Source organism: Heteronotia binoei, chromosome 1 (genome assembly GCF_032191835.1).
Source record: "Heteronotia binoei isolate CCM8104 ecotype False Entrance Well chromosome 1, APGP_CSIRO_Hbin_v1, whole genome shotgun sequence".
Classification (NCBI taxonomy): Eukaryota; Metazoa; Chordata; class Lepidosauria; order Squamata; family Gekkonidae; genus Heteronotia; species Heteronotia binoei.
In genome coordinates, this window is record NC_083223.1 from 278,686,145 (window position 1) to 278,702,889 (window position 16,745).

Consider the following 16,745-nt stretch of genomic DNA (forward strand, 5'->3'; position numbering starts at 1 on the left):
GACCGTGGAGGTCCCTTCCAACTCTAGGATTCAAGCAGACACGGGACCGCCTTTCTCCAGAGTCCCCAAAATCTGGGCCAAGTGCCAGAAACACAGGTGGGCGAGGGAAGTTTCCTTGGAAGGCGACGCCCTTCCAGCGGGGTTAAAACGCAGGCCACGAGGGGCGGCGGCCAATCCGGAGGAGCGTCGCCAGCGCAAGTCATGCTTCTCCGGCCTGCAACCTGCTCTTGGAATAGGTAACAACACAGGCTGCAGCCTCCTTCCCCACAAAGAGAGCAATGATAACAATGTCGGGTTGCGTAAACTTTGGTAGCTCTTAGGACAAAGAGAGACAGCAGGCATCAGGGAGCTGGCTTAGGGAGAGGGGCGTGCTGCGCCAAACTGGCACCCGGTACACGGGCAATCCAGATCGCAAGTTCACAGAATCGTAGATTGGGAAGGGACTCCCAGGGTCATCGAGTCCTGCAGTCCCCTACCTTTGGGCACCAGGGACTGGTTTTGTGGAAGGCAATTTTTCCACGGACCTGGGGGCGAGGCGATGGTTTTGGGATGATACAATTGTGCACTTTATTTCTAAAGCGTTTGGTGTGGTGGTGAAGTGTGCAGACTCTTATCTCGGAGAACCGGGTTTGATTCCCCCACTCCTCCGCTTGCAGCTGCTGGGATGGCCTTGGGTCAGCCATAGCTCTGGCAGAGGTTGTCCTTGAAAGGGCAGCTGCTGGGAGAGCCCTCTCCAGCCCCACCCACCTCACAGGGTGTCTGTTGTGGGGGAGGAAGGGAAAGGAGATTGTGAGCCGCTCTGAGACTCTTCGGAGTGGAGGGCGGGATATAAATCCAATATCTTCATCTACCTCATAGGGTGTCTGTTGTGAGGGGGGAGGAAGGGAAAGGAGATTGTGAGCCGCTCTGAGACTCTTCGAAGTGGGGGGCGGGATATAAATCCAATATCTTCATCTACCTCACAGGGTGTCTGTTGTGGGGGAGGAAGGGAAAGGAGATTGTGAGCCGCTCTGAGACTCTTCGGAGTGGAAGGCAGGATATAAATCCAATATCTTCATTTACCTCACAGGGTGTCTGTTGTGGGGGAGGAAGGGAAAGGAGATTGTGAGCCACTCTGAGACTCTTCGGAGTGGAGGGCGGGATATAAATCCAATATCTTCATTTACCTCACAGGGTGTCTGTTGTGGGGGAGGAAGGGGAAGGAGATTATGAGCCGCTCTGAGAGTCTTTGGAGTGGAGGGTGGGATATAAATCCAATATCTTCATCTACCTCACAGGGTGTCTGTTGTGGGGGAGGAAGGGGAAGGAGATTGTGAGCCGCTCTGAGAGTCTTCGGAGTGGAGGGCGGGATGTAAATCCAATGTGAGCCGCTCTGAGACTCTTCAGAGTGGAGGGCGGGATATAAATCCAATATCTTCATCTACCTCACAGGACGTCTGTTGTGGGGGAGGAAGGGAAAGGAGATTGTGAGCCTCTCTGAAACTCTTCGGAGTGGAGGGCGGGATATAAATCCAATATCTTCTTCTTCTTCCAATATAGGCAATTAAATATTTAAAACAGTTAAAACCTTAAAACCAATAAACATTCCAGTTACATGTTGTGAAAGAGGAAGGGAAAGGAGGTTGTGAGCTGCTCTGAGACTCTTCGGAGTGGAGGGCAGGATATAAATCCAATAACTTCTTCTACCTCACAGGGTGTCTGTTGTGGGGGAGGAAGGGAAAGGAGATTGTGCTTCTTCAGTTTGGTGTAATGGTGAAGTGTGCAGACTCTTATCTGGGAGAACCGGGTTTGATTCTCTCACTCCTCCCCTTGCACCTGCTAGCATGGCCTTGGGTCAGCCATAGCTCTGGCAGAGGTTGTCCTTGAAAAGGCAGCTGCTGGGAGAGCCCTCTCCAGCCCCACCCACCTCACAGGGTGTCTGTTGTGGGGGAGGAAGGGAAAGGAGATTGTGAGCCGCTCAGAGACTCTTCGGAGTGGAGGGCGGGATATAAATCCAATATCTTCATCTACCTCACAGGGTGTCTGTTGTGGGGGAGGAAGGGAAAGGAGATTGTGAGCCGCTCTGAGACTCTTTGGAGTGGAGGGTGGGATATAAATCCAATATCTTCATCTACCTCACAGGGTGTCTGTTGTGGGGGAGGAAGGGGAAGGAGATTGTGAGCCGCTCTGAGAGTCTTCGGAGTGGAGGGCGGGATGTAAATCCAATGTGAGCCGCTCTGAGACTCTTCAGAGTGGAGGGCGGGATATAAATCCAATATCTTCATCTACCTCACAGGACGTCTGTTGTGGGGGAGGAAGGGAAAGGAGATTGTGAGCCTCTCTGAAACTCTTCGGAGTGGAGGGCGGGATATAAATCCAATATCTTCATCTACCTCACAAGGTGTCTGTTGTGGGGGAGGAAGGTAAAGGAGATTATGAGCCCCTCTGAGACTCTTCGGAGTGGAGGGCGGGATATAAATCCAATATCTTCATTTACCTCACAGGGTGTCTGTTGTGGGGGAGGAAGGGAAAGGAGATTGTGAGCCGCTCTGAGACTCTTCAGAGTGGAGGGCGGGATATAAATCCAATATCTTCATTTACCTCACAGGGTGTCTGTTTATTTATTTTTATTTATTTATTTAGGATTTATATCCCGCCCTTCCCACAAGTGGCTCAGGGCGGCTTCCAAAAATTGGTCAACATAAAATTAAACACTTTTAAATATATAGAGTGCCAGTTTGGTGTAGTGGTTAAGTGTGCAGACTCTTATCTGGGAGAACCAGGTTCGATTCCCCACTCCTCCACTTGCACCTGCTGGAATGGCCTTGGGTCAGCCATAGCTCTGGCAGAGGTTGTCCTTGAAAGGGCAGCTGCTGTTGAGAGCCCTCTCCAGCCCCACCCACCTCACAGGGTGTCTGTTGTGGGGGAGGGAGATAAAGGAGATTGTGAGCCGCTCTGAGACTCTTCGGAGTGGAGGGAGGGATATAAATCCAATATCTTCTTCTTCTTCCAATATAGGCAATTAAATATTTAAAACAGTTAAAACCTTAAAACCAATAAACATTCCAGTTACATGTTGTGAAAGAGGAAGGGAAAGGAGGTTGTGAGCTGCTCTGAGACTCTTCGGAGTGGAGGGCAGGATATAAATCCAATAACTTCTTCTACCTCACAGGGTGTCTGTTGTGGGGGAGGAAGGGAAAGGAGATTGTGCTTCTTCAGTTTGGTGTAATGGTGAAGTGTGCAGACTCTTATCTGGGAGAACCGGGTTTGATTCCCTCACTCCTCCCCTTGCAGCTGCTGAAATGGCCTTGGGTCAGCCATAGCTCTGGCAGAGGTTGTCCTTGAAAGGGCAGCTGCTGTAAGACCCCTCTCCAGCCCCACCCACCTCACAGGGTGTCTGTTGTGGGGGGAGAAGATATATGAGATTGTAGGCCGCTCTGAGACTCTGTCCTTGAAAGGGCAGCTGCTGGGAGAGCTCTCTTAGCCCCACCTTCCTCACAGGATATCTGTTGTGGGGGAGGAAAGGAAAGTAGATTGTGAGCTCTGAGACTCCGAAATTCAGAGTGGAGGGGAGGATACAAATCCAATGTCGTCATCTTATTATTATTACTACATTGTAATGTATAATGAAATAATTATACAACTCACAGCCCGGTTGCCAACAAGCCACGGACTGGGGGTTGGGGAACCCTGATCTAGTCCAACCCCCTGCACAATGCAGGAAACTCACAAACACCTCCCCCTAAATTCACAGGATCTTCATCGCTGTCAGATGGCCATCTAGCCTCTGTTGAAAAACCTCCAAGGAAGGAGAGCCCACCACCTCCCGAGGAAGCCTGCTCCACTGAGGAACTGTTCCAACTGTCAGGAAGTTCTGCTGTAATTATCAGGAAGAGAGCCAGTTTGGTGTAGTGGTTAAGTGCGCAGACTCTTATTTGGGAGAACCGGGTTTGTCCCCACTCCTCCACTTGCAGCTGCTGGAATGGCCTTGTGAGGTAGGTTAGGCTTACCTTACAGGTCCCACGTTCACCCAGTGAATTTCATCAGCTCAAACTCACATTAAGCAATCTAATAGCTACATCTGATGGGCTCTTTCATCTCCCTTCCCCCAGATCACTTGAGGTCAAAAAGAAAAGTCGGTTTAAGAACATAAGAGAAGCCATGTTGGATCAGGTCAATGGCCCATCCAGTCCAACACTCTGTGTCACAAAGTGACCATAAAAACCAAGGCCATCAGGAGGTCCACCAGTGGGGCTAGAAGCCCTCCCACTGTGCCCCCTCCAAGCACCAAGAATACAGAGCATCACTTGCCCCAGACAGAGTTCCAACAATACACTGTGGCTAATAGCCACTGATGGACCTCTTCTCCATATGCCTATCCAATCCTCTCTTGAAGCTGTCTATGCTTGTAGCCGTCACCACCTCCTGAGGCAGTGAATTCCACAAGTTAATCACCCTTTGGGTGAAGAAGGACTTCTTTTTATCCCTTCTAACCCAACTGCTCAGCAATTTCAAGGAGCATCCACAAGTTAATCACCCTTTGAATGAAGGACTTCCTTTTATCTGTTCCAACCTGTGCTCAGCAATTTCACTGAGTGCCCACGAGTTCTCGTATTGTGAGAAAGGGAGAAAAGGACTTCATTCTCTGCCTTCTCTATCCCATCCATAATCTTGTAAACCTCTTATCCTGTCGCCCCTCAGTCGATGTTTCTCCAAGCTAAAGAGCCCCAAGCGTTTTAACCTTTCTTCATAGGGAAAGTGTTCCAAACCTTTAATCATTCAAGTTTTCCTGTCTGGTCGCCTGGGGGTTAAGTGTGGTTCATGACAGGTGAGCTGGTTAGCAGCTGGACTCCTTTGAGAACAGCCCCCACCCCGCCAAATCCAAGGGAAGAAGATATTGGATTTCTATCCCGCCCTCCACTCCAAAGAGTCTCAGAGCGGCTCACAATCTCCTTTACCTTCCTTCCCCACAACAGACACCCTGTGAGGTGGGTGGGGCTGGAGAGGGCTTTCACAGCAGCTCCCCTTTCAAGGACAACCTCTGCCAGAGCTATGGCTGACCCAAGGCCATCCCAACAGGTGCAAGTGGAGGGGTGGGGAATCAAACCCGGTTCTCCCAGGTAAGAGTCCGCACACTTAACCACTACACCAAACTGGCTCTCCTTAAGGGGAAAAGAATAAAATCAGAAGCCTAAATGAATATAGGTCTTTTTTTTAATTTTAAAAATCAATATACAAGTTTGTTCTTTTAATAAAGGGGAAAAAAATAAATCTGGAAAGAAATCAACAAAAAGTACAAATAATAAAATCACATTAGCAGCCATTTCAAAAGGTCCAAACCCAGCGCCGCAGGGTGTGTGCACAATCCAGGATCAACATTCCATTTTGATCATATTTCTGCCCCCCCCCCCCCGCCCTACCTGCCCCACCAATATACATCAAAATTATTGCATGGTTGTTAAGAAGTATAGCTTCAGAGGTCTCGGTGTAAAAAGTCAGCCACGGTTTGGCCCCCGGCAAGCTGAGCATGTGGCGGAAGTGGATAGGCTTATTTTCGTAATATCATTCTTTCAAGATACCACTTTGGAGCTCTGATGGACAGCTGTCCATTTAGCCCGATAGGTGCTTGCCTATCATCGCCAGTTTGCCCTCTGCTAAAATTTGTCTTTGAATGAGATTCAGAGCAAGTTCATGTGCTCAGAACTCCCCGTGCGGTACGGTGACGCATTTCTTAAACTGTGGCCACCATCTATGTGCAGCCTGGTTGCACAGAGGGTCTAAGACACGGTTGGGGTTGAAGCCACTGCGTCTTTGGCTGTCCAGGGTGGCAAGATGTGTTCTGGAGCCCTTCAGAAGGTCAAGTATCACACTTGGCCAGGTCTGCCTACCGCAGTCAGCCTTTGAGAGAGGCGTGAATGGCGACCGTTGTCATCTGCGCTGAGCTCCAAAAAGAGAGTTTTCCGTATCCGCCAAAAGCTTTGCCACAAACCTGACCGGAATTCAAGTTCTGTGTGAATTCAGGGCGCTTACAAGCCGGTGTTCTGGGAACGTGCGCTGATTTTTGGCCAGCGTAACACTTTGAGGAATCAAGCAGATCTGGAGCGTGGACAAGAGGGCCACAGTGCCCTGAACTCTGCAGCCAATGCTCAACTTGAATACTAAACCAAGCCCACGCAAACCCGCGACTCGCCACAATACAATTGCTACATACGGTGGGTCCACCAGAGGCACAAAATGTCATGATTTGGGCACATGCCAAAGATTGCAAGAACACAAAGGATTGTTCAGCAGCTACCAAGCCATAACGTATCGCTGACCGGCTCCGTTCAGCCTGCCGATAGATTATGTTCATCCGGTGAGTGGGCCCGGGGGAAACCCTCACAGCTCAACCTCCAAGCTCTGGGGAGGTTGGAGAAAAAAAACGACCGAAAGAAAAAAGTCCAGCGTTAAAAGAACCGTCCTGAGAATGTGCAAACTACCACCGGGGCAAGATGGCCGGACGAGTTTTGCAAGCAAGCTCTACCATGTTTCCTACAGAATCTGGAGCGAAACGGATGTTGCAACCGGGCAGCAAATTTAACACTGGAGCTCCTGACGGTTCACTGGTCCGCTGTTCCTCCAAGCAGATTGTTCCTGGTTTGACAGCAATCGGAAGGCCTGTCGTTGCTAGCAACCAAGCCCAAATCAGTCAAATCCTCTGGTGACTGAGCTAGAACAGGGCAAAGGGAGATAGCAGAGAGGCATTGATGAACGAGCAAGCTGGTTGCCCTGCTTTCGACACTCGTCATAGCAGAGCTGTCTGGGCCAAGGTCTGAACATCTGGTTTGCACACATGCTGATCATAACATGGAGGTGCTAAGTGACAGGCCTCCGTTTCCTAAAAGCTGACAAACGCTATCCTCGGTCAGCCTTCTCCAGTTCTGACAGCAAAATGAAAGCCCTTCCAAGAATTTCCTGTGATCGCAGGGCTGGTCGAGAAGGTGTCATCTTTTTGAGGAAGCCTTTCTTAGGCGCTTGCAATTAGCAACAAGATCGAGCTCCAGAGAAACAGACACTTGTTGAAATTTGGCAAGAGAAGCAGGGCCTCCAGTCACCTCAACGCTCCGACTGGATTTACAATGGGGACAACCTTCGGTACAGAAGATAGCCCCCTTCCCTACGCTCGTCTGTGGCTCTACCACAAATCCTCTTTTGTACCACAAACTACCCAAGGATGCCTCTGCTAAAGGCCTCAGAAGCGGGATAACTGGGAAGGGAGTTCCATGTAAGGCATTTTCTGCAGCAAATGTCCCTCCTGCAAATGCAAAGGCTGTTTGGTTTGATGACTGTCTCCAATGAGAACAAAAGACCTCGCCTGTTAACCCACCTTCCTCTCTGCTGGGCAACTGTTCAGCTGTAGAGGGCTACCCATCTTTAAGGATTCCCATTTATCACCCTTGTGAGACAGGTTCAGGAAGTTTTCAGGTGCAGAGCAAAAAAACAAAGCCAGCAAGGTGGCCCCCTTTCCCTCAGCTTGAGAAAACACAGATGTACAAGTACCACAGTCATGCCGTTATCACCAGTGGTGTGTTTTCAAGCATGACCTCCACATTTGGAATCCAGAGCAAAAAAAGGACCTCAAAATAATTCCCCTTTGAGGGATGGATGAGGAATAAGGCACACAGTGCAAGGCCTGGAAAGGTTTGTGTGGGGACACCCAAACTGGGTACTGTTACGGAAACGAGAGGGAAAAAGAGCCCTTACGAAGGTTCAGTGCCAAAGAGTGTTTCCGGTCTGGCCTGGTCTGCAAAGTGGGATTGAATGTGAGGTCAATGAGAAGGTGCCCAAGGGCACAGACTGATGCTCGCGTGACCTTACCCGTGTCCCCGCTGAAAATGCATTGAGACTGGAGTGCGGCCTCAGTCGTAATTTTTGCAACTCGCTGATAGTTGTACGAGAGAATGTTTGAGATATGCATTTGATGAGTTGGTTCAGGAATCTTGGCCGGGATATTCATACGAGACAAGACACCATATATCTTCAATTGCTTTGCAGACGCTCCCCCCAACTCGCACTCACGTAGAACCTGCAGAGGAAGAGTTTTGTGAAATGGCTCCCCCTCTGACTGAGCCTCCAGACTAGAACCCGCAGATCTGTCCCACTGATGGTGGTGCTTCCCCTGATATAAGAAGCTTGTTGAAATTTGAACCAGTCCATGGGATCAACCTCCCCAGTATTCCTTCTCCCCAGATTGTGAGGGAGTTCTTAGCAACATGTATTACTTCCTCGTGGATCACCTTTTTGGATAGAGACTATCAAGAGCACTCCCCTCTTTAAATGGTAAGATAGAAAGTGACTCATAGGCATCAGGATTTGGGTCATCTATGGCTATTTACTCATGGTCCAATTAAGGACTTCATCCTCCCCCCAAAAACTTGCAATAGCCTAAATTTGCAATTGCCTTCTGAAACTGAAGAAGAGTGTTGTAAGCCGGTACCTGCAGTGATACCTTCCCTAAAAACAGTAGGGCTGATGGTACTGTCAGCATAAGGAAAGTCAGAGACCACTGGAGTCAGAACGCTTGAGATTTATAAGATCTGGTAGCACAGACGAGAGGGTTTGTAGTTCATCATACCGCAGGCTTCTCGGTTCCCGACAACGAATGTAAAACGTTTCCTCCCTCATATCCTGCAAGAATACCAACAACCTTGCTCCCAACACAACTTGAGGAGTGCGAGAGACTGGATCTTCTCCATACAGAAAAGTTTCATCAGCTATCTTTCGACAAGATGCCAAATAGATCCTTGACAATCGGTCGGTGCCGGACTACTTAGATCAAGTGAATACCGTGGACTAAGTAAGATTTCCAGGGGATGAGCTTTTGAAAGTCAAATCTTTGACTCTCATCAGATCTGTCTCTCGACGTGTCTGGCTTCCATGACCACCCACTGAATTATGAGTTACATGGAAATCCTATCAGTACCCTGCCTGCCTTGCTGAAATCTTGGGGGAAAAAAATTAAAAAGTAGGCCTCTTTTCCTTGGTTCAGGCACATCCATTCCAAAGCCGGTTCCGCTTCTGGGCAAACAAAACGCATTCCTTGGACTGCGCAGTGGGGATCCAGACAGTAGACAAGGAAACATAAGAAAAGGATGTACGAGAGAATCAGAAATTGGCTTTGAGAGTCTTGGAAAAGATTACAAGCCAAGCCCCCGAGAAGGTTGCCCAATCACAAAGCAACGTTTGGGCTTTTCCAACTCCTACGCCTCGCGCTGAAGACCCTCCAGCCAAGAGTAGGACAAGACAATTGTTAAGGCCACCTCGGAATACATCTACCGACAGCTCAACGCACCTGTAGGTGTGTCTGCCAAGGAAGGCTATAGTGCCCCCCCCTTTGAGACACCCTCGTATACAATCTCCCCAAAATTACGCCCCCTCCTTATTGCACATTGATTTCAGTATTCATGCATTTTTACATACATACACAGACGTTTAGGCCTCTATATACACAGAAAAATTAAAATTTGGTTAAGAAAGAGATCCGCCTTTCGTTTTTGCTTTGAATCATTCATTCACCAATGCCCTGAGTACCAAATCAAGAAACGATATAGGTTAAATATAATTCCCCCCCCCCCCCGCTATTTTACACACTGCCTCTCTCCGAGCAAAAAAAAAAAAAAAATCTTTCCTTCACATCGATAAGAGGTCCACTTTTTACGGAAAAGGCCCAAGGGGTGTCTCCCCCCCACATCTTATACTTCTCTGCCCGATACGGCAGACGCTGTGACTGTTCCTTTGCGAGGCGACATTTTTCTGAACGGGTGTTCCCATGTCCACTCGGGGGCTTCAACGAGGAGGGATGAGGCATATCTCCCCTCCTCCCAGGGCGCCCAGCCCAACGCTGCTAGCAGGAACTGGTCTGGAGGTTCCCTTCGGTCAGGAGGGATGCAATGGAGGATGGGCCGTATGCGCTGTCAAACTCCTCATCTGAGCTCAAGTGGTCATCCTTCAGGGAGGACTCTGCCGTGGAGCGGGCTGCCTTGCGCCTGGATTCAAACGACAAAAAAGCAAGGAACTGGTTGCATTCATTCTGGAAAAGGATGCTGATGCAACTAGAGAAGGGGACCCTAACTTTTTTGAGCCTGTGGGCAGCTTCGGAACTGTGACATAGGGTGGTGGGCCCAACCACAAAATGGCTACCACACAAGGCAGAGCCTGCCACAAAATGGCTACCACATGAGGCAGAGCCAGTCACAAAATGGCTACTGCAGAAGGCGGAGCCAGTCACAAAATGGCCACCAAAGTAGGTGGAGCCGGCCACAAAATGGCTGCTGAGGGAGGGGAGCCAGCCATACGCAGAGAACGCTGAAGTGCAGGGGACTAGAGGAGTAATTTTTAAAAGTGGGGAAACCAAGTGTGAGTGAATAAAACCAACACTTTGAGAGCAGATGCTGCCATAACAATGTTCTTTTCATCTGTACAGCCCATCAGCAATGGCCAATTGGAAGCCCTGCAAGAGCCCCGCCCACTGCTGAGCACCAGAAAGGCAACGGCAGGTGCTATGGCACCTACGGGTGCCATGCTGAGGACTCCTCATTTAAGGCAGCTGGATTGGAGTCTATTAGCATTTTAGGAACCGGTAAGATTTTCAGGGGGTGAGCTTTTGAAAGTCAAAACTTTTGACTCATCGGCTCTTTGACTTTCGAAAGCCCATGCCCCCAAAATGTCGCTGGTCTTTAAGGTGCTCCAGGACTCGAATCCAGGCCTTCAACTGCAGATCAACGTGGCTATCCTCTGAAACAATTTCCTGATGATTCTGTCTCTCCCAGCCCACCTTTCCTTCTTCGCTCTTCTCCTCCAAACACAAGAAACTGCCGCTCTCAAGCGTCTTCCCTCTCACTGCCTCCTCTCTTTGGCCAAACTGTCGGCTCCTTGGGTCACAGAGCCATTTTTTCCTCGAGTACTCTGCGCTGCAAAGAACCCGGAAAGGGCCCCGTGTGCCTCCTCGGACATGCAAGAAAAATGCCGCAAAGTGCTGACGCCCCTCCCTTACCACAGGTCCTTCTCCAGGGCCCGGATCCGGTTCTGCAGCTGCTCGTTCATCTCGTGCTGCTCCTCCACCTCCCGCTGGGCTTTCTTGCGCGCCGCCTCCAGCCTTTCGATCTCCTCTTCGGCACTGTCCACCTGCCTCTTCAGCGCCTTGACCCGCAAGCTGAGCTGCGCATGCCAGGGGGAGGGAAGGATTGGGTGAGGGCCATGTTTAGAGATGTAAAATTTCCGGGAAATTGTGAAGCTCAGGAAAAAAAAACACGTGTTTTTTTTCCGGAAAAACATGGAAATTTTTGGAAAAATTGAAAAAAAAAAGCTATATTAGCACTTATTTTGTCTTTTCCGGATTGAAAATCATTGTTACTTTAGAAACATAAAACATGACTGGACAATTTCACTTCGCATGATCGCAACTAGCATATTAAAAATATAGTGTATCCAAACAATTATTACAAACAGAATTTACTTTTTAAATAATATTTGTAATTGCAACAAATGGAGCAACGCTCTCCTGAACTGTTTGCTAGTTTATGTGGAACAGACCAAAAAACCTCCACAAAACAATTTTTAAAAATCCAGAAGTAACAAATTCATATTTCCTCTCCACAGTATTAAATAAAAAACTCATTCTCATGAAAAGAATTGAAGAGGGGGGAAGTGGATTTGAATGGAGTGTAGGACTAAGTTACAGTGAATGGGCATGATTTAGGACTTGCTTGTCTTCAGTGCACAGAGATTAGAATAATCTGACACCATACATATTTTTTTAGAAATGATTTGGAAAATATTTGAACACCTTGTCTTAAAATATATTTATTCATCATGTTAAAATAAAACATTCCATAATCAATTTCTTTTCAATTTTTCCAGTTTTTGGAAACAAACCAAAAAAGGCTTCAGGAAAAAACGGGAAAAAACCGTTTCCCTTCTGAATTTTTTCCATTTTTTTTCTGGGCCTTCACATCTCTAGCCATGTTTGGTGCTACAGGGCTGTCAAGGAGCTGGGCCTCCAAGAGGCTGAGGCTCAGAGCAAACAGATGGGAGCGGCCTTCTACCTAGTCAAACCCTAATCACAGCACCATCTCCTCTGGCCAACGGCAGGTTTCTGAGGTCTCTAGTAGGGGTCTACATTCGGTTCAGCTGAACCGAATAGACTGCCGAATACCCGATTCGGAAGTATACGGCGTCGTCTACTTCCGAATCCAGCTCGCATGCATCACATCCCCATATACTTCCGAATCAAAATTCGAAAGGATACGGAACTCGATGTAAAAAGCGGGAAAGGAGCTTCTGCAGCCTCAAGAGAGCTGCTTGCCTCCTTTCCCACCTTTGGAAGCCTTTTCCCGCCTCTCCCATAGCCTCCCTGGGATCAGGGAGGGAGGGGGAGAGAAGCCCCAGCAGCCAATCCAAAGCATGCATTTGCAAAATGCACTGCAAATGCATGCTTTGCAGGGCTATTGTGTAGCTGATGGCTGGGCTAATCCCCCAGCCATCAGCAACATTGTTGTTCTTTTGTTTACTTGGGTATCCAAGTAAACACTGTTCTTTGGCCAAACACAGAGCAGTGGTATTTTTTGAAACTGCTCTGTGTAGGTTCACCTGTCCCCGTCTTGCTCTATCCTGCCCTGCTCCGCCTACCTGGTCTTTCTGATCGTTGATGTGCTGCCTCTCGTCATCGATCTGGATGCTCAACTCCTTCACCTTCCGCTCCAGCTTGCGGTTGGACGACACCAGGAGGCTCTTCTCTCTGCAAAAGGGGGGGGGGGGAGATTTCATGGGAAATTTCATTAAAGGAAGTCCTTCTTTACCCAAAAGGTGATTAGCATGTGGAATTCATTGCCACAGGAGGTGGTGGCGGCTACAAGCATAGACAGCTTCAAAAGGAGATTGGATAAACATCCGGATCAGAGGTCCATCAGTGGCTATTAGCCACAGCCTATTGTTGGAGCGCTCTGTCTGGGGCAGTGATGCTCTGTATTCTTGGTGCTTTGGGTGGGTGGGGGGGGGCACAGTGGGAGGGTTTCTGGAGTTCTGGCCCCACTAATGGACTTCCTGATGGCACCGGGTTTTTTGGCCACTGCATGATACAGAGTGTTGGATTGGATGGGCCATTGGCCTGATCCAACATGGCTTATGTCTGGGGCAGTGATGCTCTGTCTTCTTGGTGCTTGGGGGGCAACAATGGGAGGGCTTTTTGCTCTGACCCTACTGATGGACTTCCTGGTGGCACCTGGATTTTTGGCCAGTGTGTGAAACAGAGTGTTGGACTGGGTGGGCCGCTGGCCTGATCCAACATGGCCTCTCCAAAGGCAATCGTGGGGGATTGGGAGAGGAAACCTGGCCTCACAAAAGCCTGAGGGGCTCCGCGAACCAAAGCAGCACCCGAGTCCATTGGGCTGCTTAAGGGTTATATCCTGCATTGCTGCAGAGCCAGCCCAGCGTGAAGCTCAAGGGCTAGATCTTTTGTTGCAAGGCCTGAAGGGCTAGATGTTTTGCTGCAGGGAGGCCCTGCCGCTTACCTTTCTTCGGTCTGCAGCTTCTCCTGCAGCTCCTGGATCCTCGACTCCAGCTGCGAGATGTTGGCGCTGGGCTTCTGCAGCCCTTCGGAGCTGGCCAGGCGGCTCTTGAGGTCTTTGTTCTGGAAAGAAGGGTACAAAACGTGAGGTGGTGCGAGGGGCGGGGACTCGAGAATTGCCGCTTCCCTGGGGAAACCGAGTTACGAGCTCTTTCGGCCATAGATGTCAATTTAATGAAAAGAAACACGCAGCCGGGCATTCTGGGACTGACATAACCTGAGGGACCGCCTTTCACCATGTACGCCCTGGAGGGCATCGCGGTCTGCTACACAACACCTCCTGACCACCTCTGGCCCGAAGGACGTCCGTCTTGCCTTGACCAGGCCCAGGGCCTTTTCGGCTTTGGCCCCTGCCTGGTGGAACCAGCTCCCTATGGAGATCCTGGCCCTACCCTGAGCTACTGCCATTTCATAGGGCCTGTAAGACGGAGCTATTCCACTGGGCTTTTGGCTGAGGCGGCGGCCGTCCCATTCCACCAACTATTGCATCAGCTGGCCTCCCTTGTTGTGACATCATGCTTCACAGTCTTGTTGCGCCACTGAATCTTATGACACCATCATTCTTTTATGGGCCAAAAACTGCTGTATTTTGTGAAACGCGCCCTCTCCGCCGGTGATGTCCCTTATTTTGTCTGTTGTTCTGGCTTTTATTGTATTGTTTCAAATTTGAATTGTAGGTTTTGATTGTTCAATTTATGTCGTGCTCCGCCCTGAGCCCATTACGGGAAAGGGCGGAATATAAGAAGAAGATATTGGATTTATAGCCCGCCCTCTACTCCGAAGAGTCTCAGAGCGGCTCACAATCTCCTTTCCCTTCCTCCCCCACAACAGACACACTGTGAGGTAGATGAAGAGATTGGATTTATATCCCGCCCTCCACTCCAAAGAGTCTCAGAGCGGCTCACAATCTCCTTTCCCTTCCTCCCCAACAGACACCCTGTGAGGTAGATGAAGATATTGGATTTATATCCCGCCCTCCACTCCGAAGAGTCTCAGAGCGGCTCACAATCTCCTTTCCCTTCCCCCCCACAACAGACACCCTGTGAGGTAGATGAAGATATTGGATTTATATCCCGCCCTCCACTCAGAGTCTCAGAGCAGCTCACAATCTCCTTTCCCTTCCTCCCCCATAACAGACACCCTGTGAGGTAGATGAAGATATTGGATTTATATCCCGCCCTCCACTCAGAGTCTCAGAGCAGCTCACAATCTCCTTTCCCTTCCCCCCCACAACAGACACCCTGTGAGGTAGATGAAGATATTGGATTTATATCCCGCCCTCCACTCCGAAGAGTCTCAGAGCGGCTCACAATCTCCTTTCACTTCCTCCCCCACAACAGACACCCTGTGAGGTAGATGAAGATATTGGATTTATTTCCCGCCCTCCACTCCGAAGAGTCTCAGAGCGGCTCACAATCTCCTTTCCCTTCCTCCCCCACAACAGACACCCTGTGAGGTAGATGAAGATATTGGATTTATATCCCGCCCTCCACTCTGAAGAGTCTCAGAGCGGCTCACAATCTCCTTTCCCTTCCTCCCCCACAACAGACACCCTGTGAGGTAGATGAAGATATTGGATTTATATCCCACCCTCCACTCCAAAGAGTCTCAGAGCGGCTCACAATCTCCTTTCCCTTCCTCCCCCATAACAGACACCCTGTGAGGTAGATGAAGATATTGGATTTATATCCCGCCCTCCACTCTGAAGAGTCTCAGAGCGGCTCACAATCTCCTTTCCCTTCATCCCCCACAACAAACACCCTGCGAGGTACGTGGGGCTGAGAGAGCTCTGACAAAAACTGCCCTTTCAAGGACAGCTCTGCGAGAGCTACGGCTGGTCCAAAGCCATCCCAGCAGGTGCAAGTGGAGGAGTGGGGAAACAAACCCAGTTCTCCCAGATAAGAGTTCGAACACTTCACCACTACACCAGACTGGCCCTACTAAAGCCTACTAAATAAATAATTAGAAGCAAAAGGCTGATCAAGAGTCCCCTTCCCATGTATGCATTCTGTGTCTCCTCCTTATGTCTATCGTTCTACGCTGCCTGGCTGACTGACCACAATAGGAAAAGGGGAGGGGGGAATCACAGCCAATAGAACGTGAACGGAATAACAAGAAACTGTGATATCAGCACAATAAGGAAAGGAAAAGTCCCCCGTGAAAGCACCAGTTGTTTCCGACTCTGGGGTGACGTTGCTCTCATGTTTTCATGGCAGGCTTTTTACGGGGTGGTTTGCCATTGCCTTCCCCAGTCACCTCCACTTTCCCCCCAGCAAACTGGGTCCTCATTTGACCGATCTCGGAAGGATGGAAGGCTGAGTCAACCTCGAGCCAGCTACCTGAAAACCCAGCGTCTGCCGGGATCGAACTCAGATCGTGAGCAGGGAGCTCAGACTGGAGTACTGCAGCTTTACCACTCTGAGCCACAGTGCTCTTTAAAAGGGAAAGGGAGTCCCCTGTGCAAGCATCAGTTGTGTCCAACTCTGGGGTGACGTTGCTTTCACAATGTTTTCACGGCAACCTTTTTACAGGGTGGTTTTCCATTGCCTTCCCCAGTCATCTATGCTTTCCCCCCCAAGCAAGCTGGGTCCTTATTTTACTGACCTCAGAAGGAGGGAAGGCTGAGCCAACCTCGAGCCAGCGACCTGAAACCCCAGCTTCCGCTGGGATTGAACTCAGGTCGTGAGCAGAGCTTAGGACTGCAGTTTTAACACTCTGCGCCACGGGGCTCTAAGCACAATAAACGTATATACAAAATTCCTATTTCAAATCTTTTTGCCTCTTTTGCAAGGGCTGTCAACATTTGAAGAACGTTGTTACAGTAAAGCCATCAGTACACTGATTCCAATCCAGAATGAAGTCAAGTCTTATATTGAAATAAAGTCCAAAGGGAGTTTCCCTCTAAGCCAGGATTTGTCATGAGGACCGGATCTAACATAGATGAGACCTTGTTGGGCCGGGCCATGTCAGGCTGTGCCACATGTGTTTCTACTTAAGATTAGGTAGCAGAGATAGAAACTTTATAAAGGACACAAACACAAAGATTTTGGGTTTTTTTTTTTACAAAACATGTTTTGTACAAATTTTTTTACAAAAAATTAAAGGTGCTTTCTTTGTATTTCTGCCAAGAGATCCAGGGAACTGGGCAAAAGATGCTCTGGTT

General features: G+C 49.3%; 1 protein-coding gene across 1 annotated transcript in view; it reads right to left on the reverse strand.

The window, feature by feature from the left end:
- Positions 1–5,175: 5,175 nt before the first annotated feature.
- Positions 5,176–16,745, reverse strand: part of CGN (cingulin) — a 117,554-nt gene continuing 105,984 nt past the window's right edge. Inside the window, exons 10-14 of the mRNA XM_060257253.1 lie at positions 13,527–13,645; positions 12,646–12,754; positions 11,012–11,175; positions 8,468–10,004; positions 5,176–8,340 (exon numbers count right to left, since the gene is read on the reverse strand). Coding sequence (XP_060113236.1) covers positions 9,863–10,004; positions 11,012–11,175; positions 12,646–12,754; positions 13,527–13,645 — 534 coding nt within the window. The 3' untranslated portion in view covers positions 5,176–8,340; positions 8,468–9,862. The remainder of the gene's footprint in view (positions 8,341–8,467; positions 10,005–11,011; positions 11,176–12,645; positions 12,755–13,526; positions 13,646–16,745) is intronic.